Source organism: Copadichromis virginalis, linkage group LG11 (genome assembly GCF_057382275.1).
Source record: "Copadichromis virginalis isolate Kocher_CV1m ecotype Utaka linkage group LG11, C_Virginalis_male_GT1.1, whole genome shotgun sequence".
Lineage (NCBI taxonomy): Eukaryota > Metazoa > Chordata > Actinopteri > Cichliformes > Cichlidae > Copadichromis > Copadichromis virginalis.
The window spans coordinates 20,785,602-20,812,941 of record NC_140628.1 but is presented as its reverse complement, the minus strand read 5'-3'; the positions used below and the strand labels follow the sequence as shown (position 1 = coordinate 20,812,941).

Sequence of the window (27,340 nt, the reverse complement as noted above, 5' to 3'; positions counted from 1 at the left end):
GTGTAGCAGTGCCGTCCGCAGTCTGCCTCAGCACCTCAACCGCCCGCAATGCCCTTGGACACTGGCGCTCCGCTCGATTCCGCCACACACTGACTAATCGTGACATCTCAGCGAGTTACTCCGGATCTCTACTTTGGGACTTTTTGCGCACACTGTCCTGACACATCTACGCTGAGTGAAACAAATGGGGAAGGTCCAAGGATAACAGGGTGCAGGATTTTGTTACTGCAGAAGACCTGCCGGTAGTTCGCTGTCCGGAGGGGGGGCTGGCTGCGCCTCTGTCAGAGACCGTAGTGCCGCATCCACTGTTTTGATCATCTAAACTCGCCTTGCATGGATACATCATGGCTACATTTATATGCAGGGTGCAGTTTTTAGATGATACTGATCCATTTAACAGCACCAATTTCCCCGAGCCCACCAGACCGCCTCTGTACACCTTCAGGGAAGATATCCCTCTGATAAATCAGATTGCTGGAGTCCACAGGCTGTTAAAAGCCCCACACAAGGTATGCAACGCACGATTAACCTCTTGATTTTGTTTTTGTGCACGTTTCGTTAAAAGCACGAGTTAAAATGTAACATCAACGCCTAAATTAATAATTAGCTTGAACAGGTCGATTGTGTTACTACCAAACAAAACCAATTCACCAATGAGCAAGCGTCTTAGTAAGCACTTTGTTGATAGGGGATGCTGATGGGGCATAGACGTGCATTCAAATAGTTACTGATAGACAGAATAACTCCAGGCGGTGTAGGCGTAGATTAGATACCTATTATTTGGGGTGGGGGAGGGGCTGCCATCGGTTAATATTTACATCAATTACCCACCTGTGCACTGCCAAGACTTTAGGTGCTCCTTCAAAGTTTGGAAAAAAGTATCCTGTTTGTGGTTGGCAAAGGAGGAGACGCAAACAAATAAGCAAAAAAGACATTTGTGGTTGCAGTCTTAATGATTGTTTGACTTGAAAATCTAACCTCCTCAAAGGAAAAAAAACCCAACTTATTTGTGGGAGAAGGCGACCTATTTGCAGTGTCATAAATGGACAGACTGGAAGCCCATGTGGAGAATTAAAGTAGGTTGGGTCAAATCATGCTCAGTTGGTCAATTCTTGAAGGATGGAAAAGGGTAATTTCCCACTTGGCTTGATTAGATCTGTGATTTTGAATTGGCAACATGTCTTCCTAATCAAACGTGTTTTTTTTTTCTAGCCCCTTTTTTTGTATTTTGACTCTGTTAACCAGCTTTTCTTTAGTCTGAAATAGAAAGGTATTTGTGTTTGATCACCCTCAATTTTCAGGCTCCATTTACTGCTTGGTTTTTGAGGAGGTGAAGCAGTGCACATTCTTTTTGGTTGCAAACAATGGCCTTCCCAAGATCCAAAATGTTGGAGACAGTAGTTGACAAAAGTAGACCTGAAACTCATTTTCTTTTTCTCCCTTTGGATGCCTCCAGAAGTTAAATGTCTTGGCATATTTCTGCCTCTTGATTAGATTTTGTGAAGCCCCATCTACTGACCTTTAAATTTAAACAAATCACAGAGACCATATCATCTGAGGCTGAGTCTTTTTACTGAGCATTCGTCTTAGTCTGGGTAGAAAGTTGCATAAATGGGGAGTTAATTTGGGTCTTTATTCATTCTGTCAGATCAGTGGTACTCCATCTTGTTTGAGTCAAGCTGGTGAGATAAGTCATAGGAGCCTCAGGATGCTGTGGATCACCACAAGCCAGGCTCTCATTCTGCAGCCTACTCAGTCTGACCAGCAGCATGGGATGGGGACGCTTTCCACCGAAAAGGAAGTGGGCAAAATTAAAAACACAAACAAGGAGCTGATGTACTTTGCACCGTCTCAGTTTAGCTGCAGACCAGCTGGACCGCAAAGCAGACAGAGAGGGAGTACCTGTGGTTGGCTGCGCAGGGCCTGGTTAGTGAGATTTGGTCACATGGGCATTGGTGGTTAGCCGTAAGTTGAGGGGGAAGTCCCTGTTCTTCTCGTAAACAAAAACAGTCAGGTGGGTGACGCAACTGCGTCGCCGCGCTTGACCAAGCAGCTCCCTGATTCACACCATCAGACGTTTGAAAACGAGACTTTAGTGCGACCTTGTGAATACAGCAAGGCTGTCTTATCCCTACAGTGCAGGCCATTCTGTTATAAATAGTACGTGACCAACACATGGTGCAGGGGCAATCAAAACAGCTGACATATGCTGTTTTAGGGATTTTACTGTCATTTTCTGTGGGCATTCTCCAGAGTGGAGATCAGTTGTGTGTGCTGGATTGGGTTATACATGGGATGACAACTTGGAAAAGTAGCTGTACAGAGTCGAATATCAGTTTGTAGAAACTGATTTTTATAGCTGCACAAGGTTAATTTTTAATAGTGAAAACTCTCAGTGAGGGTGGGAGACTCACTTGAAATGTGATGGTATGTCTTATGTACAGTACATCATAGTGTAATATAGTTTGTAGTATCTTTTATTCTGCTTGAAGACCATTTTGTATAATATAAATCTGGTATCTTTTGTGCTGCTTCGGTAAAAGGGAGTGATTCCCACCTCACCCAGACATTTGGTTTTCTAGTGAATAATGCATTGTCTTCAGCGTTATTCAGAGTTATTCAAAATATTCAGTTTTTCAGGGCAAATCAATAGCTCATTACTCCTTCATTTACTTTCTTCTCTCTCTGTGTTTTGTATTTTGGGGTTTTGTGGCCCAGAGGCCTTGCATCAGTTTATAAAAACAGAATTTAAGCGAGGTCTTGAAGAATGGACTCTCACTTTACCAATTTCAGTTTGTGGGACAGTTGTTTTTCTGCATTTTTTTGTCCCATAATGAGAAGTTATGTTAAATGCTGCAAAATGTAGGTTCCTGCTTCAGGCCTGTCAGAGCTCCCTTTGAATTCTTTTACACATTGTCATGCAGATTTGAGGTTCTCTTAATTTGGAGTGTTGTCTCAGCTCCTTTCAGAGGAACACATCGAAGGAAAAAGTTGCCTTGGACTGGACAGGAAAATTAAGGTTACTGTTGTGGTTTTGTGTTCATGCATCAGGTGTAATGTGTTTTAAATCACTTGCTCTCACAGAAATATCACAAATTGCATCTCCACCTTATCGAGCAAATGTGAAGCTTTTAAAGTGGCCAGATGTTAATCCTCTAAACTGATTTGTAGTCCACTGTGGTTGCTATATAGACGTCTTTACCGTTTTCTGTGCTCTGTCTTCTTCTGCTGGTCAAGTGAATGGCAGCCCCTGTGTGTGATTAAATAAAAAAAAAAAAAAAAAAAGGGTTGTCCTGTCTACATGTTGAGCACTCCGCTGGTCAAAGTTGCAGCTCTGTTAACACACATTACTAGTGAACCATATTCCCTGTTTCCATTAGAGCTACCAAACAGGAAGTGAGTTCATATGTCATCAACACTCTTGACCCATTTTTGGGTCAGAGTGCAGTTTACCATTTGGAGAAATAGCAAGAACCAAAAAATGTCATTTGTTTCCAAACTGATGATCTGTTTGCTTTAAATCAGTGATTCTTGTGCTGGCACCACTTTTTGTTTGTATAAATAAATAATAATAGAGAACTTGTTTTTCCCTTCAGTGCTTACAGCCACACTTTTAACACAATGAGATCAAACTGCAGGCTGAACTGCTTGGCCCCCTCATCACTGCTTACAGCTAGCTTTCCAAATGTCTTTCCCATCTGGAATATAAAGAAATTTGGAGTGAGATAGCAGTTTTAATTTTGAAATTGCATGGTGTTTATTTTTAGTTCTTTCTGCCTTAACTGCCTTCCTGGTCAGTGGACCACAGTATGGTGGTTGAAGGGAGAGGCCAGACCTCAGTGTGTGAGCAGAGGAGCTTGTGGTTGCTTCTCTGGACTTGGCCATCACAGGGCCACTGTGGGTTCAAGTCCTGGGCAGGAGACAGCTAAAGAAGTCTCTGCCTCTGATAATCTGGTAGCACTTATTCCTGGATTAAGAGCTGTTTAAAGTGCATCAACCTGGCTTGGTTGTACATTGTAATTCCTGTGAAGTAATCCACACTGATTATATAAAGAGCGCCTAAAGTGACACTGGTTAGAGGATAGATTTATGGCTATATGGAAGAAAAGATGGGTGTACAGATGGGGATTAGTTAATGGCAAACTTGTGTAATTCACTGCAAGTTTTTTTTTTTTAAGTTTTTTTTCTTGCCTGTGTTGATTTTGGTCTGCAAGTCAAACCCATGTGTGGGGAATTGCATTTCTTGGTTCCACAGTTGGCTAATTACTGGTTACAGCTGCAGATTCAGCCCAGTGTTTTGTGCAGTTCAGGTTGTGATACAGAGTGAAGCCAAAAGAGTACAAATATTTTGTTTGGTCTTGTTATCTAATCCGCCTTTTTTAGTATGTAAAGTATAATTTAAAGTATAATATATACAGTATAAAATAGCAAAATGATAAATCTACCTGTAATAATGTATTTGGGTTTTTTGGATTGTAATTTAGTGGCATTTGCACAGTCATAATTATAGGGCTTATACAATTCAGTTTAGTTTTATTTATATAACACCAAATCACAAGAATAGCCACCTTAAGGAGCTTTATATTGTAACGTAAAGACCCTATAATAATAGAGAGAAAACCCCAACAATTAGATGACCCCCCCCCCCCCCCCCCCCCCCCCCATGAGCAAGCACATGGCAACAGTGGGAAGGGAAATCTCCCTTTTAACAGGAAGAACCAGGCTGCTTGGGGGTGAGGGGTGGGAGACAGGACAAAAGACACGCTGTGGACGAGAGCCATTTAATTATTAATAATAACTAGTAGTTAAATGCAAAGCGGCATATACAGTAAGTACAAAAGAGTGAAAAGAAGTGAGTGAAGGTGAAATGCTCAGTGCATCATGGGAAGTTTGCATTTTCTCCCTGTGCCTGTGTGAGTCCTCTCCAGGTGTGAATGTGAATGGTTGTCGGTCTCTCTGCGTTAGCCCTGTAACGGACTGCCAACATGTCCAAGGTGTGTTCCAGCCCCTCCTGTAACTCTGAAATGGATAAGTGGAATAAAATAGATGGATGGACAAAAAGGCTAACCTCTACTGACTTATGGTCATGTAGTACATATTTTTTTCAAACATTAAGGAAACCACATTTGGAAACGTAAAGTTGACATTCAACAAAAATACGTTGTTTCTGGGATTGTTGAGTTTCTTACAGGTTATTTAAGGCCCAGCTACTGGTCACTCCATACAGTATGATTTAAAGTGTCTTCTCTGTCATGCAACATTTCATATTACTATCCCTCTTTTTATTTTCAAAGGCATGTCAGTCCATAGGCATAAAAAAACAGAAGGGGAAAAAAAAGAAGAAATCATGGGCCTAACTTGGGCCCCTATGCCTGGTTTTCCTGTCAGGCCAGAATCTGTCTTGTAATCTGGAGAATCACTTGCTTCCCGCTACCGACTATGTGCAGAATAGATGTGCTTGTTTTCACTCGCAAGTCTTTTTCTATCACGCCCTGCCTCACCTGAAGAACATCTACAAATAAGACTTGCAGATGTCTTGGAAAGGGCACGATCTCCTCACCTGTCTCCTGCGTCAACCCCATGCTTTGCCTCATCCCCCGATGTCTCCTTTAGAAAAATGATATTCAGCTCCGCTTCTACATCTTTTTATATTCCCAATAATCGTTTGGTTTGGGCAGCAAACAAGACAGCTCCGAGCCAGAGAGTGAGTTGGAGAGAGACTGAAAGTTATCCCAACCAACCACATGTTTTGTTTCAGCTCTCAAATATGACACAGTCCTTGAGTGCTGTAGTGCAGTAATGCAGAGTGGCTGAACAGATCAAAGCTGTAATGTCTTTCCCAGGGTTGTTCTTTCACGTTTAATTAAGTTACTGTCATATGCGGAAGGAAATTGAACTGCATCGGACCAGGCAATAACTGGTCCGATTTAAAAAACACATGGTTTTGCATGTTAAACTTATGTTTACATGTGTTGTGCATTAAGAGAGAAATTCTTGCAGGCTGCCTATGTAAGTAGTATTTATGGAAGGGTATCATTGCCTTTGTTGCTTTACAAAGCCCAAGTGAGGGCTGACAAAAAAGACAGGTTACTGGAGTTCAACGTATTTGTACAAATCGTTGTTGGTTTAGACACTCGGATTGTTGATGGTGCAGAGCAGTGCCACTCTCTGCACTCGCATCATATGTTCGCCCTCCCATAATGGTATTTGTTTTCCTTTACTCTGCTTCGCTGTTGGAGCCGCTGTCCTGTGGAGCTGACAGACTCTGAATATAAATAGGTTAATATCTCCAATTTGGAGGTCAACCAGACAAGTGAACAGTCACTCTCATTCTTCATCTCTTTGACCACAGTCTGGTGATGACAACCATTCAAGACCAGACAAATCATACCTCCTCTGCAAAGTCATCATATGTGATGATAGTTTATCAGAAAGGAGAGCAGCGAGATAAGAGGCAGCAGACTGCCAAGCTCGTTCAAATCTGCATGACTTCTCTGCAACCTTGCACAGTTTTTCATTGTAGAGCACTGACAGGAGCTGATAAAAGAGCCTTCTGTGGTTCACGGCGAACAGACATAGACCTGAAATATGCTACGCATGTGTCTGTGGAGCCATCGAAACAGCAAAGTTTTTAAAATATTTAAAGAAAGTTACTTGTCTAAAATTCTTACGAGTCATTTGCGTGTAGTTTTAAAGTTGTGTGCCTGCATGGGCGTGAAACACAAATAGTTATTCAAACCCCCTGGATGTCAGTGCCATTTGTTCAGCTGATGTGTGTCATTCAATTCAGAAGCTCCCAAAGCATCTTTCCACTGTCAATGCTCATAAATATCTCTTAACACAGCATTTTGAATACATGCTGACTGTGCCTTTTTCCTGTTTAGCCCGATGACTGTGCCCTTCAGCTGTCCCATAATGGAAGCTACTTGGACCTGGAATCTACGCTGGCAGAACAGCGAGATGAACTGGAGGGATTTCAGGAGGATGGAGGGTAAGATAATAATCGCTGCCATTTCTGTCTCCACTCTCGGCGAATGTGCACAGCCGCCGAAATGAAGAACATTCTCTACACTGTGCTGAATTTAAAAAGCTGAAATAAAACTAGATTCTGGCGTTAAAAAACTTGGCCTTAATATTCCTTGCACTTCAAAAGGTGCTGCTCAGACTGATGCCAGAGCCACTCAGGCTGAAAACTAAAGTGGGACTGGCACGGTCTAGCAGGTGGATACAGTAATGTACGATGCTTGCCAGGTTTTGATTGTCCAGGAATAGATTGTTCCTGTTGCTGTGGTCAAATAGCGGTGCAAATACTTTTTTTTCTTTTGGGGGGGGGGACTGAGTGATTTTAAAGCTTTTGATTACAACAGTCCGACTTAAAAAAATCTTGACAGTCAGGCATATTTCAGTACAATGTGAGTATTTTTAGTGGAAGAGAGATTTGAAGCAAGACAAGAGGGAAAAGCTATAGTATTTAATCCTTGCCACTGGGAATGCATATTAATAAACATTTTTACTATATTCCTTTGCCTAATTTAATACTATTAAAGGGATTTGTCTAATGATACTTATTTGGATCTAGAATGAATGATCCCTTTTCCGAATGATCCTTTTTTGAACTGTGCCTTCCTCTATTAAAAGAACAGAGGAGAAGGTCTTTACTCCACCTGAGAGTCTCCTAGGAAAAAGAGACTCTGATTTTCCTCACATAGGTTTTGTGAGTCTCTCAAGGGTATTTTATCTGCATGCAGGTCACTAAAATGATCGTGTTTGTTGTATTTTTAAAAGACCTTGCAGTAGTAGCAGTTGCAGGATTTTATAAAGTTGGTTCGGTGGTGATACTGGTGCCCTTTTTTTAGTAGACTGAAAAATCTTGGAATTTCCATCGAATTGATCTATTTGTGTCGAGTGGCACCAAGGTTGTAATCTTAACCACTTGTGTTCTAGTCATGTCTCATGAGTAATCACCCACATCTCTTTGTGACTTTACTTTGGTTCTCATTTAGAGCACTGGGGCAGCTACACAGTATACACCCTCCTAACACTCAGCTAACGATTTAGCCATATTGTTTCTGCGTAATGTGTAGGTAGATATTGCTTTGGCTTGACACAGCTCCTGGAGCTGGATGAAGAAAAAGTTCACAGTTGTGTTAGGTTAACTTCTGGTTCATACATTTTCCTTGGCCATTTACTTTATTGGCTCCATACATTTTTTCATGTACTGTGCAGTATGTTGATACATCCTTCATGTACTGCCCACTTTAGATGATCACAAACCAAAGGTTGGCATGAAAGTTCCTGGTCAGTTGGACCACAAACATGTATGGATTTATTTGTCTAACTTGAAATTCATAAGCTGCTCTCAGGCTTGGTGTTTCTGTTGGAAGTTGGGAGCGCTGGCCTTTCCCAGTTCCAGCTGAAATTGTTAGGAGCTTATTGGAGGCTATTAAGAGCTGTGAGGTTAAAGTGGTCCACTTCTTCTCTCGTCAAAGACTGAGCCTGCATGGGTCGGTGTTGTGCCAGCTGGCACGAGCTGGTATGGATGTGTGTCATTAAACCCACACAGCGTTGTCTGGGGGGGGGGTGAAGGTGGTTAGCCAATTATTTAGTAAAAATAGGGCAGTGCTGCTCATTGGCTTTTTACGGTGCTGATGGGCCCAGAATTACTTCCCCCCACTGCTCAGTGTTCTTGATTTGATGATTATTGAGCCAATAAAAGGTCTGATGAGGGATTTCACCCTTACTTGTTCCATTTTGTTTTGTTTTCGCTCTCATTTTTACTGCATATGATCTGTCAGCAGCAGTCATAACACCCGAGTATTTAACGTAAAGAAGAAAAAAAAAAGCTGACTTGCCAGACAAAACCAACGGTTGTTTTTTACTTTCTGGGTTTTCCACGTTTATCTCAAAATAAACCTCCTGCAATAACTTCAGATGACAAGCGAAAATGATGCTTTCATCATGCTTTCACTATTTTAGCTTTAAGCTAAGTCACCTACTACTAGAAAAGGGAGTAGTGCAATAGTTCTGAGCTCCCCTGATCATTGGCAATTGAATCCATCTGTAATTGATATTAATGACAGGTTACATTCCTGAGGCGCCTGTGTCATACCTAGTGTCTTTACAATCAGATTAAAGTATGATCCTCTGACAGAACGCTACGAGAGCCAGGAGATATCCATGTCACGGGAGCTTAAGGGCCATAATCACTTCCACGCCACGTTATGTAGCTCAGCTATACAAGATTGTGACTCGTAAATCCCCTTGTCCCCTCTCTGATACCACCCCACTTCTGGTTACAAACTGACCATGTAGTTCAGACACGTGCAGAGGCATATCTGCACAGTTCCTGGCAGAGTGTGTGTGTATTCTAGCTGTGATAGATTGACACACACGCTGTTTTTTTGGCACTGTAGTTGGAGGTGGAGTATGCGGGACGTGTTCTCGTAGGACCAGGATGGATAGAAAAGTTGTAGCAAATTTGTTTTGATCTTTTAGGGGAAAAACAGTGTTGTGCGATAGTGTTGAGTTATGTGTCGAGCTTGACACATTGTAAGACATATTCCCTGGCTTGTCTTTATAGGATAACATGAAATGCTGTTATTGACTGGATAATGGATTCAGCATGTGGATTTTTTTTTTAGCATTTTCTTTCACCTTTTCGCATTTCACGCTGTAGTAGATGTAATTTCTGTTAGAAAGCCAGCAATTATATGCTGAAAATGCTCTTGCTGGTTTTATTGAGTGTTTCTGATGTGTTTGACAACTATTCAAAAGTCAGACATATTAAAAATCTATCCGTTCTTGCTCTGAAGGCCTCAGAAATTCAGCGTTTCTCATCACATCCTTTCATGTCTCCAAGGGCAGCTCTGCTTTCTTTATTTTCGCTTTTTTTCTGACCCACTTGGACATTGTTTCATAGATGCTCGAAGCACACAAGGTTTTCATTTGAAGAAGAAAAAGTTGACTTGAAAAGAACCAGAGTAATTGTCAGACTTAAAACTTTACCCCACCTGGCTTACTCGGGCACTGGAGGTCCCGCTACAGACGCAGTGATACGGGAGCCTTCTCGAACAGGGGTGTCCAAGAAGTGCTGAGTCAGTAGACCTCAGCGGGGCCTTCTTGTCTGGCATTAATTGGTCTTTGAGGGGGAAGTACTGGCTTTACTGTATTCTAAGTATGTGTGTTCACTTTCTGTGGGTACACATTTTGTGATGTTTTATAAACAGGGCCAGTAATGCTCCCTTAGATAAAGCCAGAGAGCATTGAGCTGGCAGGCATCCACCGGTCCAGTTGCTGCTGCTCTGTATGAGGATTAAGCCCGAGCTTTATGAGGTGCTGTACAACGGGGCAGTAAAGGGGCAATCAAGATGGGGAACGTAAGGTTTTATTTTTTAAATTTTTATTTATTTATTTTTTTTGTCGGGTACAGTTGTTAACTTTCTGCAGCTGCATTCCTGTTTGCTATGTTTGATAGAGAAATTGATGATGATGAGCATTTGGTTGGTGCCTTGAAATGCCCACTACTTTTTATAAATGTTCATACTAAATAACAATGTCCATATGTTTTCATTTAATCTATTATCAAGTGCTCTACTTTTGACCATTTGACTTGTGTAATGGTCAGGAAGTATGACATAAGTAGGAAGTAAGTGGTTTAGATTGCATTCAGTCCTTTTGTGATATTATAAAAAGTAGTAATTCAGTGATTCACCTATTTCAGAAGCTTCATGTATATTATGAATCAAGGTTAATTTGGCTCACAAGATTTTCATGGCTCACTATTATATACCAGCATGCCCCCAATTTGTTATTTAGCTGACATTCTTTATAGTTTTCATTGTTTAAGAAGGTTTGGGCTCCATCTTTTATAGGCCTGCAGCACTGTCTGCAGGAGTGTTCAATTTTCATGTTTAATTGGTGGTGGTGGGGGTCGGGGTCTGAAAACCTCACTTATATTCCATGCACGTTTGTTTAATTTGATAATGAGCACGTTGGCCTGTGTAGCCTCAGGTCTTGGTTAAGCACAGGGATACTGTTGCATCTAAGCGGAGAGAAAGCAGACATTCGTGACAAAATGGGTCTAGTTACCGATTTGCCTCAACAGCATCACAAGGGATAAAGTTCCTGTTTGCCGTCTCATCTCGCAGCGAAGGGCCCTGTTGACAGATGTTGCTCCTGTGTCGCCTCTGCCTGTTGCGGGATATTATATTTGATAAACAGTGAGGATAAGCAGACTTCCCCTGTCATGTCACGCGCTTGTGCGCGTATCAGCTCGGCCTCCCGCTGACTGGTTGGGGCAGGAAAAATGTCAGTGTGTCAGTCTGTCTGGGTCTGTTTGTATGTGGCGAAGCAGCAGTAGGAAGTGCCTTCTGCACCGATACAGTTTTTTCTCTTTCTGTCAGAGCCGCTCACGCCCGACGGTTTGAAAGTGACAGTCTGCTGCTGGCACTGCGCCGGTCAGAACAATCACACAAACTCTATGCAGCCAGCATAAAAGCCCATTTGTCAGTGAGCCAAATTAGGAAGGGAGGGTAGGGGGGTGTTGCGCAACTCTACCTGCTGTGCTCTTGTCTACATTTGGCCTGCTAGGTTTGTTTGTGTGTTTCTTTAGGTAGTTGGGAGGTTAAAGGCCCAATGAAGGATCTAACCTCAAGCAAAACAGTGATCAACCAACCTACTTTATAATTTTTTTTATTTTTAAAATGAAAGTAATTAAAAACTGTTAAATGATTAGGTCTGGGAGTACCACACACCGAGTATGGGAGCAGCAAAGTATTGAGAGTTGAACTTTTGCAAACTTCAGTGTCTGTTCACAGACACTAGAGAATTAACTTTTGAGGGATCTAAACTGTTCTCACATTCACTATCAGGACTGAATAGCATTCAGGGGCATTGTTGTCTTCTTTGTTTTTGATTTTCATTCGCACATTGTGAGCTCTTGACAGGATGCTGACAGGGTCTTGGCATATCTCCATTAACGCAGGGGGTGGAGCTGACCTCAGAGTTGCTCCCATCCTTCATTTTCATTGATGAAGACCTTTTCCCTGATCTGCTTCCTGCTGTGTTCAAACTGCAAATGTTGCCTGAAACGGAACAGAATAACTTGTTGAAAAAGGCTCGAAGATCATTTTGCACCATTTAACAACAGCGTTTCAGCTCCATTATCCTGTCAACATGTGCACCTATGTCTGGCACGCACATGAAAATTGAAATGATCACAATGGTCCAATACCTTCTGACATGTTGCTTTATCTCCGTTTGTCTTTTGTCTTTGTAGACGAGGAAAGAAACACGGCATCATTCTTCGAACGCAGCTATCAGTCAGAGTTCACGCGTGCATCGGTGAGTAATAAAACTGTGCTCCAAACTCTGCATTTGTCACATTTCCCTCTATAATTTGTCTCCTTCTGACTACATCAGCTTTAATTAGCTCTGTCACCAGTTGATTATTTTATGTAGATCCTTGTAAAAGTTGCACAGCAGCACTTGTGGAAAAAAGCCAAGTGACAGCACCGTTTCAGCAACAGTACGAACACAGAGCACTGGCACGGAGCAAACCCTGAAAACATTTTATGTTTTTGGACTTACTGGGTTCTGTCACTTTGTTTAATTGGGCCTCCTGGTATCTTTGAATAATGTGAGGGAACCAGCATAGAGCTGAGTGAAAACATATGCAAACATGCATGCACATGGCATGTGTGCCGACCCATACGCTCACACACAAAAAGCCTTTTGATTAAACTGAGGATGGCTAATCTTTTACTAACTGCATTGTACTCTCTGATTTAGATTTAGCTACTTTATTTTTCCACATCTTTATGGAAAGATTAAACCAACAAGGTTTTATCTGTTTTGTTACCTTTTTTTTTCAATATTTTTAATACAATAAATTACTCCACATGCTTTTAAGAAGTCATTTTCCAGTAGAGCATTGAGGCTGTCGGTAATGTCATTCGGAGGAACACATGCCTCCTCTGCAGGCATCAAGTGCAAAAATAACCCAAGGTCTGCAAAGGCTATTAGGCTGTAAATTGTCAGATTTTATATTTGGCTGCTTGCAGTACAAGTGAACCAAAAACACAGACATTTTTCATTTGAATGAGGTCACTATGATGAGAGAACTATCTGAGGGTCCTTCTTGGTTGTTTATTGTACCTGCTGATGATAATGGAAAGGTTGGGAAAATTGCTCGTTCAGGGACTGATGAGACAACGGAGAAACACAGCTTTTCCTCCAACCTGATTAACTCAAGTTTGCACATGTTGATTGCAAAAAAAGGATTTCTCTTTCATGTGTTTTACACTGTAATTATGTAATTGATACAGTAGACCTATCATATGTTATGCATCGTTAAATTCTTGTTGTTAACGATACTGATTTAATAACAGTGGATAACCAAAAGTCATTTCTAATCAGTGCTTGATGTAACATGTCACACGTTTAACGTGGCCGTACTTGTGAATATTTGGCTGAACACAACTCACAACTGAACTGGCTTTCTTCTCTCCTCCTGCTGGTGCTTGGCTTAGCTTAGTGGAGCCTGGGGAGTGACCGACAGACTTGCTGCTCTTCTCTAAGTGGATGATGACCCTCTTTCTCTCTAAGTTGACAGCCACCTGTTGCCCCTCTCCAGTCTCCCTCGGTGAATGCCTGGGTGGTTAGCTGATTTATTTCCTCAAGCTGAGGTGGTCACTGTTACTGTAAATTGTCCAGACATTTGAGCCTAATTTTATCTGACTAGTGAGCTTACCTCGTAGCCCCATGAGTACAGAATTACTGGGTGATTTTCTTGTTATGTGTAGTACATAATTCATTAGTTTCCCAAGCACAAATGGCGTGCTATACTTCAGGCTTTGCCCTTGCTCTGTATTAACGGATAGAGTATTTCTCTAAAATGCCTATAAATTTCAGTGACTTTGTTCTTTAGCTGGCCACATTCTTTTGTCTGCATATAATCAATAATCACGTGCAATAAAATAAAAAGAAAGCTGCACTCTGTTGTAATAAAATATGTTTGTACAAGAGCCAGTAATAGATGTACGGAGGCATTAAAGTAGCTTTAACACTAAGATTGTCTAAAGCTCTGGATTTTCTTTTTCTTTTTTGCACACTTAAGCACACTTAAGATTGTGTGCTAGAATAGTACACCCACGTCGTTAAGATATTCTGTTTATCCTAGAGGCCCCCTTCATGAACATGAGTGATGAGTTGGTTACAGCGGTGTGTATTCTAATCGGTATAATTTAGCACTATTTTGTGGAAAACATGTTGCGTGTATTTCAAGTTTGAATTAAGCCGTACATTGCCTTGTTTACGTTATCTGGGTTTTTTGGCTTTCTCCAAATGTACTCATCACAGGGGCAGCTTTCTATTTGTCTGTCTGTGTGTATGTGTCATGAACCACAGCGAGACCTAATCCGGGCTTCCTTAATCATAGTCATTAGCACTCACATGCATATGTCAAGACAGAAATCTGTGCAACAGAGGGGAGGAAGGAAATGCTTCACCCAAGGAGTTAATGGTTTATTAAACTGCTTTTTACTAATCCGCTGCTGTTGTAATCACAAAGTGAGATCATCTGGTTTCTTTGTGTGCTAAAAGTACCTACCTGGCACTAAACTATGTTTTAGCTAAGCGTATTTTCATTATCTTGAGCTGTTTTATAATCGCTAACATTTACGATAAATGAAGCCTAAATGACTTGTGTTCACTTTTATGGTGTTCAGGTGACTGTTTGACTAGATTGGCTTGTTAGTATGAGCCTTCCTGGAGCTTAGAGGCCATAAACAGTGCTCGGCAATGATGAATGTAATGAATAACAGTGGAATGGATATCTCACTATAAAAGATCCAGAGCACTATGTGGAGGCAGTCTGAAGCTGTTTAGGTATTTGTATTTATGTCATAAGGTTTCATTTGATTCATTTTTTGTCTTTGGATAACCTGTAGAAGTTATAGTTTGAGCTTTGTTTGCATTTTGTAGGACCAGCATAGCAGCTCGGGATTTAGACAATAACCTCAGCTTGTCCCTCTCAGTGCGTTAGCGTCGGGCCCGGTCTGTTTAGATCTTTAGGCTGTTATTGTTGTTGGTGAACTAGATGTGGTATTGAGGGCCTGATTAAAGCAATCTCGTGATTATTTTCCTGTTGTCTGCCAGTCCTCTTTTTAAGTGCAGTTTTGTTTCTGAAGCTGCGGGAGTTGCTGTGTTGTCATGGCATGAAGAGGCTGAAGACAGACAGATGTATTAGTGTGAGCCGCAGAATGTTTTAATAGGGATACCAAGTTAAGAATTAACAAATGTCACATGTGCTTTGTAATCATTAGCAGTTCTCACAAAGTAAAAATTCCAAAATAGCTTTCTGTGGAATCATATGTGGATATAGACTCAGTGGGCTGCGATGGGCCCGCTTTTGCCTTCGAAGTTGCCTTAATTCTTCTTTACTGATTCAACAAGAGGCTGAAAACATTTCTCAGAGAGAGATTTGTCTATCTTATTGTTATGATGGCATCACACACACAGTTGCTGCAAATTTGTCGATTGCACATCCATGACATGGATTGAAGTGAAAACTGGGAACTGTGGAGGTCATTTGTTCGAAGCAGCCATCAGAAGATGGGCACACTGTAGTCGTAAAAGTATAATCGTGGTTAGCAATGATACTCGGGTAGACTGTGTGGTTTAATAATGCAAAATGTGTTCCAAGAAAATATCCCAAATGCCATTACACCACAACACCAACCTGAAACATTGATGGAAGCCAGGCTTAATCCCTGTTTTCATGCTCACACCAAACTCTGATCGCACCATCTGAATGTTACAGCAGAAGCTGATTTCTGTCTGGATCTGCTTCAAGGTTCAATGTCTCGTGCGCGGTTACAATGAGTTGTTAATTGACTTACTCTCTCATTCCTATCAGCTATCAAAGTAGTCTAGGCCAGCGATCCCCAACCCCCGGGCCACGGGCCGAGTCATTTGGTACCGGGCCGTGAGAGTTGAGACTCGGGTGTGAAATGTATGCTTTTCAGGGTTTATATCGGTTTTTAGCGTTATTTTGTTATCGTTTTTATCGTTAACTCGGTTTTCCTGGGTCTTTTCACATGTGTTATGAATAAATCTTCTTTTTTTCGGTACCGGTACTAGTTTTATTTTGTTGTATTTATCCGCGACACCTTAAAGGCCGGTCCGTGAAAATATTGTTGGGCACAAATCGGTCCGTGGCGCAAAAAAGGTTGGTGACCGCTGGTCTAGGCCATTCCCCTCTAACTTCAGGGTAGCAACAAGGCATTTTCAAATGCCTTTTTGTTTTTCCATTTTCTCTTTTTAGACCATTCTCTATAAATCCTAGAGATTGTTATGTGGAAAATCCCAGTAGATCAGCAGTTTCTGAAATACTCATATCAACCCCTTTGGCATCAACAACCATCCCATCTTCAAAGTCTCTCAGATCACCTTTTTTCCCCATTCTGATACTGTGTTTAATCGTCAGCAGGTCAACTCTACGATGCCTACATCTATTGAAATGCTAGAATGTGATTGGCTAATACTTGTTTTACTGAGGAGTTGAAGAGGTGTACCTAACAAACTGTCAGGTAAGTGTATATGATCAGAGCTTGCTCCTGTGCCAAATCGTGTGATTTATGCAAAGCTAAATATCTGATGTGGTAAATCTGTCAGCTGCAGTCTGCAAATTATGTTGTCACTGTAATACCCATAGAGAGCCATCACAAGTTAGGGTAGTGCAAAGCTTTTTCTTTCTTATTAGCAAATGCCTTCTATTGTCAGAGGTCGAAATCATACATTTCAAAGCTCAAGTTTGTTGATATTTCCCTTTGAGAGCAGGTTCATCTGTCAACACACTGATCCCAGCTGAAGAGTGGCAGCTGTAATCAGAGGCGACACATTCTCGCTGGATTATCTGCCTTGTCTTTTACAACCTCTTATAATCCGGGCTCAGGGCATGAATCATTGTGACCGCTCGTTGTTGACTTGTGTTTTCTCTTAAAGCTATAATTTTGTCAAATTGGTAGTTTTGATCTTCAGGTTCACAACTGAAAACTCTGTGGTCGTTAAAGTGGAAGACTATGAGCTGTAAATTTTCTTCAATTATCCCTCTGCACACCATGCTGGAAGATTAGTTCCTGGCAACTAACAGTGCACATTAAGAGCTTGGGCTCTTTACATGTTTGTTTGTCTAATTAATCTATTATTGTGTGGGTGAATGGGTGATGTCAGCACAATAGCTTAAAATGATAAGATCACCTGTGGGTTTTCGTGTTGCTCCCAGCCACAGTGTCTGTTTTTTCCAGACACCCTGCCAGATATGTACTTAGCGATCTGCACTTTTTGTCCACACACATAAAAGTAACTCCAGTAGTTAACTTGGTTATTAAAAACTTAGGATCTGCATGAAGTTTTTGCTACAATTTTGTAAGGAAACAAGGGATTTATTTTCCAAGTTAAAAATATTTATTTGAATTTCCTATTTGATTGTTATCACCATTTTAATCCTTCATGTCTGTCACGGTGCATATTTAGATGGCTGTATGTACATAGAGAAAATCCCCAGGGTTGGAGTCACCACACTTTGGAGTCAAATCAAAGCAATAAAATCCAATAACAAGCCACATTTGAGGCAGGGGAGTGCCAGGCAAGAGGAGAATAATTAAAAACATGCATATCACATGGCACGTGGGAGACGTAAGATGATCAAATGGCCTGGACTGCCATCGCTTTCACTGGCCTCAAAGAGACTCCAAAATGGGATCATGGTCTCAGAGTCTCCCCAGGAGGCCAACCTAAACAACGCTGTGCCAAAGAAGAGAAATCTGAGGCAGCAAACAAGAAAAGTGAGGGGAATGGGTCTTGCTGTTCAAATCATAGCTGATAGTAACACGAGATCACTGGAAGGCTCATCTCACACTTTGACTCATTCTGCTTTTTTAAATGTTCTTTCTGTTTGGCCGTGAGCCCAACAGCCACATGCAGTGAGATAACAACATGGCTTAGGTTAATGTGGCGTTTACGTGCAACAGTGCAGCTCAGTGTTTCCATTCATTTTGCGTTACGTCCCTCTGTCGTCGCCCCTAAAATACAAAAATGTTCCATATATATAAAAATCTATTTAACGGGATTAGAGTTAATTGCTCTGCTGTAGATTTGCTTCACATATTGCACAAATAGACTACTACATCAATTCACATAAGCGCCCTCATCTGTTCGCATTCACTCGCACACACACTCATCCAAAGGTATGCACATATTAAGAAACCATCTGTTTCCAGTTGTAAGGCCCCTCAGCGCTGCTCCTCACCCATCCAGAAAAGAAGCTCGCTGTCTACATTTTCATCCACGAGCGGAGTGTTTTTTTCCTGCTGTGTTTACAGGACTGCCAGAGAAGGCTGAGTGTGCAGCCTGACCAGGGGACTAAACATTGTCCCTGTGGATAAGAAGGGATGTTTCAGTGCTGTAAATTCTCTGTTTTACTCTTCCCCCTTCACTTCTGACAGCTGCCCAGACTTTTGTAGCAAAATCAGATGACTGATAGGTGAAACTTTTGCAGGTTATAAGAGAATATAGTTTGTCCAAGATGCACATTACGGCGTGTATGTTGGAGAGCTAAGAGTGGATGCTATGCGAACCAGACCACCACTGCTGTGAGACTGTTGAAGTGGACAGGTGTATAACCTCGGTAACCACAGTTTTTTAAACAGCTGAAGCTGGTGGGAGGAGTCTTTTTTTTGTTGTTGTTTTTGTGCATAAACCCTGCATTTAATTGCTGTATGCGCAGAAATGTTTATTGATGTCTTTGCAGGAATCTATTTTGGGTTTAGAGTTGAGATTTTAGGTGTCTTTACTCTCCATCTGTCCTCCTTGAATGGAGGACAAAGAAGAGCTGAGTGAAATGTTGCATTCTGTTGGTTGCTATGTTTCTTAACTATTTGTTTGGCGTCAGATTTCTGTCATAAGTCACAATCGCCATGAATCTCAGTACCCACAGAGGTGTTTTTTCTAAAAATCTGGAGATAACATAACCAGCCTAATGGGACAGGAATTGAAAGAATTCTTCAGTATCACATTAATTTGGTGAAGGTCATCAGTACTTACTACTCCTGTAGAGCAAACATTGATTTCTAATAGTTGGGGAAGGGGGAACTTCACTTTGTAAAACAGTGTATAAAGAAGTGTAATCTAAGGTTTATGTTGTTTTCATGGTGTCACTAAATACCCATTCGCAAGAAGGGTAGTTCCTCCCTTGATGTAGATTCAAGAGAGATCTACATCAAGCGCAGTGTTAGCTGAAAGAGTGTCCGTATCCTAGGCAGAAACCTGAAACGCCTGATAGCTGCTCACTTCTACATGTGCAGGTGCTGAAACTGTGCAAGTAATACTGAAGTAATATTGAACATCTGGGTGTTTAAAATGATCCGAGTTTGTTTTATCAGGCCGCTTTAGACAGAAATCTGATGCCTTAGATTCATTGTGGAATTCTGGTCGTTGTTTCCTTGATTATTTGGAACGACTGCTTGTTCTTTAAAAGGAGTTAGAAAAGATAATTATTGAAAAATGTTTCCTAACAACTTTATGAAGGTTCTTCAGTTAATGCTTTTTTTTTCCCAACAGAAATGGAAATGATAAATTAAAGAAAGAACAGTAGTTACAGTTGTCCTTTTTAGCATCTAGGCAGCGCATCGCTCATCCCAGAACTGACTTAAACTGTTAAGTGACAATTACAAAAAGTTGAAGTATTTTTGTCTCTTAGGTTAAATTCATTAAGCTGACAGGTGCAGATTTTAATCTGCTACTGATTTTTTTATTTGCTTTATGGGTTTGATATTCTAAATATGCCCCCATACACTGAACCGATGCATGCATCCTTGTATTTTATACCTCTGAACTTTCAGGTTGTCTTTAATTTATCATCTTTGTCATATTTGAGATCTGAGTTTGGGGTTATGGTCATACTGTATCGGCAAGGAGAATCTGAGTGCCAGTCTTGACTAGAAAGAAAGAAAAAAGACCTGACCTTTAACTCAGTACCCCACTGGCCTTCAGCCAAATCCTAGTGGGCCATGCAATTCATCACACATCCTCCTTCACATGTCACGCTGGCTCCTTTTGTTTCCCTCAGCTTTGATGTCCGCTTCTTTGTAAGGAAATGTCTCTTTCTCTCTGCATCCATCAGGAGAATATGAGGAATGCTTAAGAGCCTGTTTGTCGTTACAGTAACTGTCACTCATTCAGTGTTGTTATTTCTTCTCTCACCTTGGATCAAGTACTGTTGCCACAGCTGGCTGGCTCTGAATTAGTTTACCATTGCTGTTTTGCTTTGAAGGGGGAATTATTGGATTTTCTAACATCCATGTGCTGAGATTGATTCGGTCTTAAGGCTGACATCAGCTGGAAAAATAAAGATTTATACTACCTCTTTAGGACTAAGCAGGAAGGGATGTGACGGTGATCTTTTCGCCACTCACGAAACTGGTGGAGATTTGTTCTCCTGTTGTGGAAAAGTGCTGGACTGTCACCTAATCTGAATCCTTCCCACTTCAAATCTTTGCCATTGTATAGGGCTACTTTGTTCTGTGGGAAAGTTGTAGATTCTTCCAGCTAATTCTCCCTTTGCATCTCTCTGACACATTTTGTATGAATTTGTATCAGGTAAGCAATAGCTATTTGATTTCTTAGTGTAAAACAGATTAGGAATGTCATTTTTTTTTTTTTTTTTTTATCTCTGCAGGACTCTTAACTGTTATCTAGCTCTGGAACACCTGCAGCCTCCACCTTGTGCTGTGGTAACTGGCTGCTTTCCAAAAGAAACTCCAGGAATATTCACCGCAAGTTATTTGGCAAAGGCACAAAGTATGCTGCGTTTCGCGGTGATGTGTTAATGATTTGAAAGCTATCCGCTTGTGTTCGTGTTCTCCAAAGTATCGACCTCCACCCAGAGTGCAGGCATGATACGCAGCTGTGGAATTATTGTGGATATTGCAGACCATATATCGATCCAATATTAACTGTGCCTTCACAGCTAACAACGGGTATCTGTTTCTCTTTATCATCTTCAAACACGTCCAAGGCCAAGCAGCAAGTGCAGTCGTTATTTTTAGAGCTGATGTAAGCTCAATCGCAGCCCATAACTGGGATAAGGAATATTTGTGTTGTAGAATCTTTAATGAAACATAATATCTATATTTTCTGCTCACGTTAGTTTGAACAAAGCATTGGGGGTGGCACTCAAGAGTTTTGTAAAATGTAAAAAAATAAATGGGAGCTTCAGCCTTTTCAACAATGTGTGAACAAATACATATAACGGGTATTACGGTTATCTAAGGAATGACAGTGGAGGACATTGTCGGTAATGTAGCAACTGTGTAATGTTTGCATCAATCACTGAAGCAACCACAGTGTTCTTACTTGGCTTTTGTTTAAGGCTACATCTGAAGCAGAAAACTGTCCACTGGAGACCCCAGTTAGAAAAAAAAATAAAAAAGAGCTCAAGCATCAGGAGAATCTCCTCTTGCAGCCCACCCATGGCTCTTAAGGGGAACACTCAGAGTGGCCTCAGCAAGAGAAGACTGGACAACCTTTGTTGCATTCTTCAGAGCAGAAGAAAAGAACCATAGATAGAGAAGCGAGAGAAAGGCCCCAATGTCTTGTGTGAATTTGAGCCAAAAGCCTACTTAGGCGGTTCAGGCATGTTCAGGATGGTTCCATCTGAACTGCAGGTTACAAGAGAGGTCGACGCTAAAATGCACGCTGCGTTCACTGGTCAGCGACAGGTATATAAAAATCCCTTTATCGTGAGGAAGCATGGTGGAGCTGAGGTAATTTGGAAGCGGATACTGTTCTTAAATTTAACAATAAATTTTTGTGTGAAAAAATAATAATAATAATTACACTTAAACAAACAACTTACCCAATCTTCCTCTGCGGTGAGAGCAAAAGAAACATTGTCTGCTTTTGCTTAGACTGCGTCGTAAAGAGGAGTGAAAATCTCAATTGGTGTAACCCATAAGTAATGTTTCCTGATGCTGTGAGGAAAGCGAGCCATGTTTACATCATTGCTGTGGTTAAAGCTGTGTAAAGTTGAGGCTCATCTTTCAGTGAGCATGTCAGACATTGTTCTGATCCATTTAGATCTACTCATATGTGTTGTATGGTGGTTTTGTCAGTGGTCACTTAAGGATCATTGAGCGCACAAAGCACTTAAATATTTTGCATAGACTTCTTGTTTATAAGATAAAAGCCTGAATGTAAGCCTTTAATCTCTGTGTTTGGGAATATGAAAAATGTTTGAATCTCTCCCAGTGTCTGGACCTCAGAATTGAATGACATCAGTAGCAGCTCTCTCTGTCTGTTCTCTACTATTATGAATGCCTTTTGTATTAGCAAGGTTCAACACAAAAGCTAAATGAAGCCATGTAGGGTTTCACTCTGAATTTTCTCTTCCGAGACACACGCAAACACAGAGGGTGGACACATTATGCTAACATCTGTTTGTTAAATAAAAATCGATTGCATTATCATGATTCGTATGCGCCAGTTAAACACCACCACCAACTATAATCTCAATCAGCAGTTTTCTGATGCACGGTCATCTTGTGTACTTGTATGAAAACATGCAGAGCAAAGGCTGAAAATAACACCTCCCAAGCAGCAAATGGGGGGAAATTTTCAGTCTGATCTTAGTAAATCTCAGAGGGCTATCGGTTACCTTGTTGGGTAGATACATTTACCAAAATATTCATGTGGGGGGAAAAACAAAAAACACTTTGCTTAGGTTGGCAAAGCATACTAACACATTTTTTCTGCTTTCAGCCAGTGTTTGACACTTTGGCAGCGTATGTGTTTTTTGACCTACCTGTATTTTGCCTCTACTCTGATTAGCTCAGTAACTCTAACCAAGCAAAGAGCACTAGCCAATCAGACAAGTCACACATGTCAGTAAAAACTGCAACTGACGAAAAGGAATGTGTTTTGATTCTATTTTGGTCTACTTTTAAGTGTACGATAAAAGGACGGCATCAAATCCAGAGGGTCTGCTGGCAAACATCAACTGTGATTCTGCCACATGTTTATTGGCAGGTATAAATAACGTGTACTCTTAGCCACCTGTTTTGTGGACATGATGATATGGTAGCAGGATCTGGCACACATTTCACTGCTGCACCACAGATACTCGTGAGTCCATTAAAATGCAATCACTGCAGTCAACTTAAAAGAAAAGGATAGTCAGCCTCTCATCTATACTACAGGCTTTAATCACTTGTCTTGTGAGGCAGGAAGTATACCACCCATTAATGAACTTTATGTTGTAGACCACTGGTGACTCAGTGTGGCAAAAATGGCAAGTAATGCTTGGGAACTTTGTAATCCAAATAATTTGAGTTTAAGTTGAATATGACACGCAAAGAATGCTGCAGCTGCACATCTAATGTGTCCTCGTGAACCACATATGAGTCCCAGACTCCCTTGTAAGTTTCCACTGCTCCAGCTGAGTGAAGCACACAGCAAAGCGACAGAAGCAGCACCTCCAAAACTGTTTCCTGCACATCGGTCGATCGATTGCATGCCTCATAACTGATGGTTAAATTAATTTTGTTAACCAGTTGCAGTCGGTGAACAGAGAAAACAGACACTGTAACACTGGATTTACACACTTCAGGTTTTTGAACTTTTTTTTTTTTTTTACATCAGTTACAACAAAACTGGTGAAGTTTGAGCCAACAATCACAAGAAAATGCAACTGCAGGTTTTCACCATGATACTAGACAAAGAGGTACTCATACTTGCTTATGCACGCTTCGAATCATCTATAATTAAGTGCCTGCACACAAATAACTGGTGGATTCATTTAGCATATAAAATATTTGATATGCCTGTTGTCTGTGCGTAAAATTTACTAAAAAAGTTACTGTCTACATCTCTGCAAACCCCGCCTGTCTTATAAAAGCTGTCTGCTATGCTTTTCTACACACAAACACATTTATCTCATTCTGATCAGACCAGCTAGATTCCAGCCACATGGGCGACTAGAAGAAATGCTGATTGTGATTGGTAGCTTTTTCGTCCCAATCCCACATTTACTGGAAGTGGTCACATGTGAAGCCCTCACATAAAAGCAGGGAGCAAAACAAAAACAAAACAAAATCTCAGACAGGGCGGACTATTCATGTAGTCCAATAGATCTGAAACAGTGATATGGAGAAACATAAACTTCAATAATCTTCTATTTGCAATGTTGTTTAGGTCTGTTTTAAACAAAAAAGGCATGAAAAATGACGCCATTATTGTTCTTTTTAATCTAGTATATTTGAAGGGCCATGATTTTATTCATACACTAAATTATTATTTTATAAAATACAACAACACATCCACCAAAAATGATACTAATCATTTATTATTGATAATTTATTATGATAGAGTAGAACTTGGCCTGGATATCTAAACCTAACATTACCATACTGTAGTGTTGAGATTTTTCAGTTGTGACAAAGTCAGCAGTTTGAGGCTGGAGAAAAAGCTACAATACGTAAAATGACATTAAAAGCTACCCTCACTCCAGCCATATGTTGTCATCTGAGACCTTTGTGTCTGAGCATTTAGAGGAAGTGTTTAACCCTAACCTGCCAACCAGCCATGTTTTCCTTGCCTTGGCTTGCCCTGAGATAGAGACTCTCGTGTCATTTTGAACAAATTTAACTGGTTTGTTTTTCAGACTTGGCGTGCATTCACTGGGGCTCCATTGAAAATCATATGAGCCCATACTGCTATTATGAGATTAATGCACAGATAGTGGATGAAAGGGTGTTGTTGAAACGCAGTTTTGAAAAGGCAAAGAAAGCACAAACGACAAAGAGAAATAGCAGTGTCTTCCATGGTCAAGAGGTTTCTTTTAAACATTTTTTCCAAGAGAAAAAATAAACTTTATAGACCCTTTAGTGGATGTTTTACATCAAGGATACGCCGCAGTGTTCAGCTTTCTTTGACAAGCTAAGCATAGATCCGCTTCTGACAGCGGTGTCAGGATCAAATGGGGTCAATCCTGTTTAACCCTAAGGGCCACCTGGTGACACCCCCCCCCCTCCCCCGCATGGCTCATCAGGAGTGCCCTGCACCCTCCTCTGGATGAGCTACACACATGTTAAGGGTCAGAGAGGTCCTTTCTCAACCCCTGTCAAATGCACTCACACACTCCCTCACTCTCTTTCTCTTTACATTTGCCTGTATTCTAGGATGCTGATTGTGTAGCTGCTATAGGATGAAAGCACTGGTTTGGCGGAGGCCTTTATGGCTTCATCTTGCCATACCCTCTTTTTTGTTTGGGTTCATGCTCGAGGGAAGCTGTCCCTCTTGAGGTCACCCTGCGGGGGTTGGCTGACTGACTAGAGCACCACCTCTTGTCACTGTGAAGTGATTTATGGAAGAAAGACACAATCCCATCTCCTGTAAGCTATGCTGAATACTGAAGCCATAACATCATTTCACTCCACTTTCCCTTGTGGTGTTTAGTAGTGCATAGTTGGAAAGAAAGTACTATAAAGACACTGTTTGGATTGAATTTTGCCCAACTTCCTTCCAAGACCTTACCTTGTGGACATACTTTAGATACCTGTCTCCTATCCCCCTCAGAGAGATTTCGTGATGGTAATGTTTTGGCGAAGGTAAATCTTTCAACCATTTCTTCCTTTTTTGTTCTTTGGCACATGGTAGAATGAGGCTAAGTGGAATTCAGGCATTTCTTCCTGTGGAAAGTTCCTGAATAGGAGAAATGATTTTTCATTCCCAGTCTGGGACATTTCACATATGTCAGGTTTTTATGGCTTAATTTTGCATTAATCTGCTGCCCCATATTTTTGCACTAAACCGCTTTTTGTGCCCCCCATTTCTAAATCGAGAAAAATGGTTTTAGAGGGAGAGAAAAAGACATGGAGGAATGTTCCCCTACTAAGATGCCATGTGGTGTATGACTGTGCACACAGCCAGGCTGGGCTTTTTAGGCCCTCTTAGAGGGATCGTTCATTTCTGGAAATCTCAGTTTACCTCTGGATATTAGAATAGGACAATATATCACAGACATATCTACGGGCAACAGAGAGTTAATGGGACACAGGAGCCATTCGCGAAGAGTTATACATAGTAGACAAAGAAATGCACTTATAAAGCACTTGATTTGTTTGCCTTTTTGTACTTAGTGACATTCTTATTATTCTGTCTAAGGTATCATTTTCTAAAGCCACTTGCGCCTCTTTATCCCCTGAGTGCACAGTCTTCTGACACTGTTGGTCCCTGTTTTTGTCATCTGAAGTAACTAACTGCAAACCTTGACGGCATATCACATAGTACAGTGCTATGCATCTTGTGAGATGTGGCTGCTCTTTTTGGTCTGTTCCCCATCAGGCAGTCTGCCTCAGCAGGGCCTCAGCCTGCCCGTGAGTGGAAATCTGTGGCCCGTGTTATCTTTGGAAAGTGTTGAGTCCACAGAAACCCAGGATCACCAAGTCCAGTGTAAGCTAGATGTGTCGGGCTTACTATTACTAAGGAAAGATGGAGACATTGTGCTCCACCACAGTGAAGATGAGCAGAGGAGGATGGCAGCAATAGGACTTCTTTTGCATTATCAAAGCACTATCTAGTCCTGTTGGGAGTGGGTCATATGTTATGTTTAGTGATATTTTTTTAAGCAACACAAATAAGCAGAAGATATATGCTAAATATATGATACAATAAAATGGTTCAAAATTGGACATTGCTTGTAGGGTTTTGTTGTCGTGAATAGGGAATGAGGGGGAATGTGGGACAAAGAAGTCCATATGTGCAGTAGACTGTACTGTAACCCAAGTCCTGTTATGAATTGGACCCCATCCACTTAATGCAGGAATCCATCTCATTCTGTCTGTCTATATTGCTGTGATTTTTTTTTCTCCCCCTCAGAATGGCCCACATGAGCCAGCGGGACATTGAATGGCCTTGTATACATTCTGCATGTTGTGGTGGGGCATGACAAATTAGCACCCTGCTGAAATGCTGGATTTCTATGGATGTTTGTCTCATCAAAACAGCAAGAGATTTCCTGACTTGGCAAACAGAAGTTTCTAGTATAATGGGACATTCATACGGCTTTTGAGAAGAGACAGTTTCTCATCTGATCTAGAATGTTCTTGGGAGTGTATTTCATTAGTCTTATAGAATTTTAGACTTTTTGAAGCTAGCTGCCAATGTATCCTATTTGGACCAAAATCAAAGTCTCTGCATAATTAAGTGAACTAAATGCAATACTTTCCATGTTTAAATCTCAAGTCACTGCTATCAATTTCTCCCTGAGGCAGTCAAGTGTGAC

General features: G+C 41.1%; 1 protein-coding gene across 4 annotated transcripts in view; it reads left to right on the top strand.

The window, feature by feature from the left end:
• fhod3b (formin homology 2 domain containing 3b) overlaps nucleotides 1–27,340 on the top strand; it is a 100,238-nt gene continuing 72,898 nt past the window's right edge. For all 4 annotated transcript variants that reach the window (XM_085473576.1, XM_085473575.1, XM_085473574.1 and 1 more), the window contains exons 1-3: nucleotides 1–509; nucleotides 6,885–6,991; nucleotides 12,278–12,342. In XM_085473576.1, the coding sequence (XP_085329702.1) occupies nucleotides 345–509; nucleotides 6,885–6,991; nucleotides 12,278–12,342 (337 nt within the window). In that variant the 5' untranslated portion in view covers nucleotides 1–344. The remainder of the gene's footprint in view (nucleotides 510–6,884; nucleotides 6,992–12,277; nucleotides 12,343–27,340) is intronic.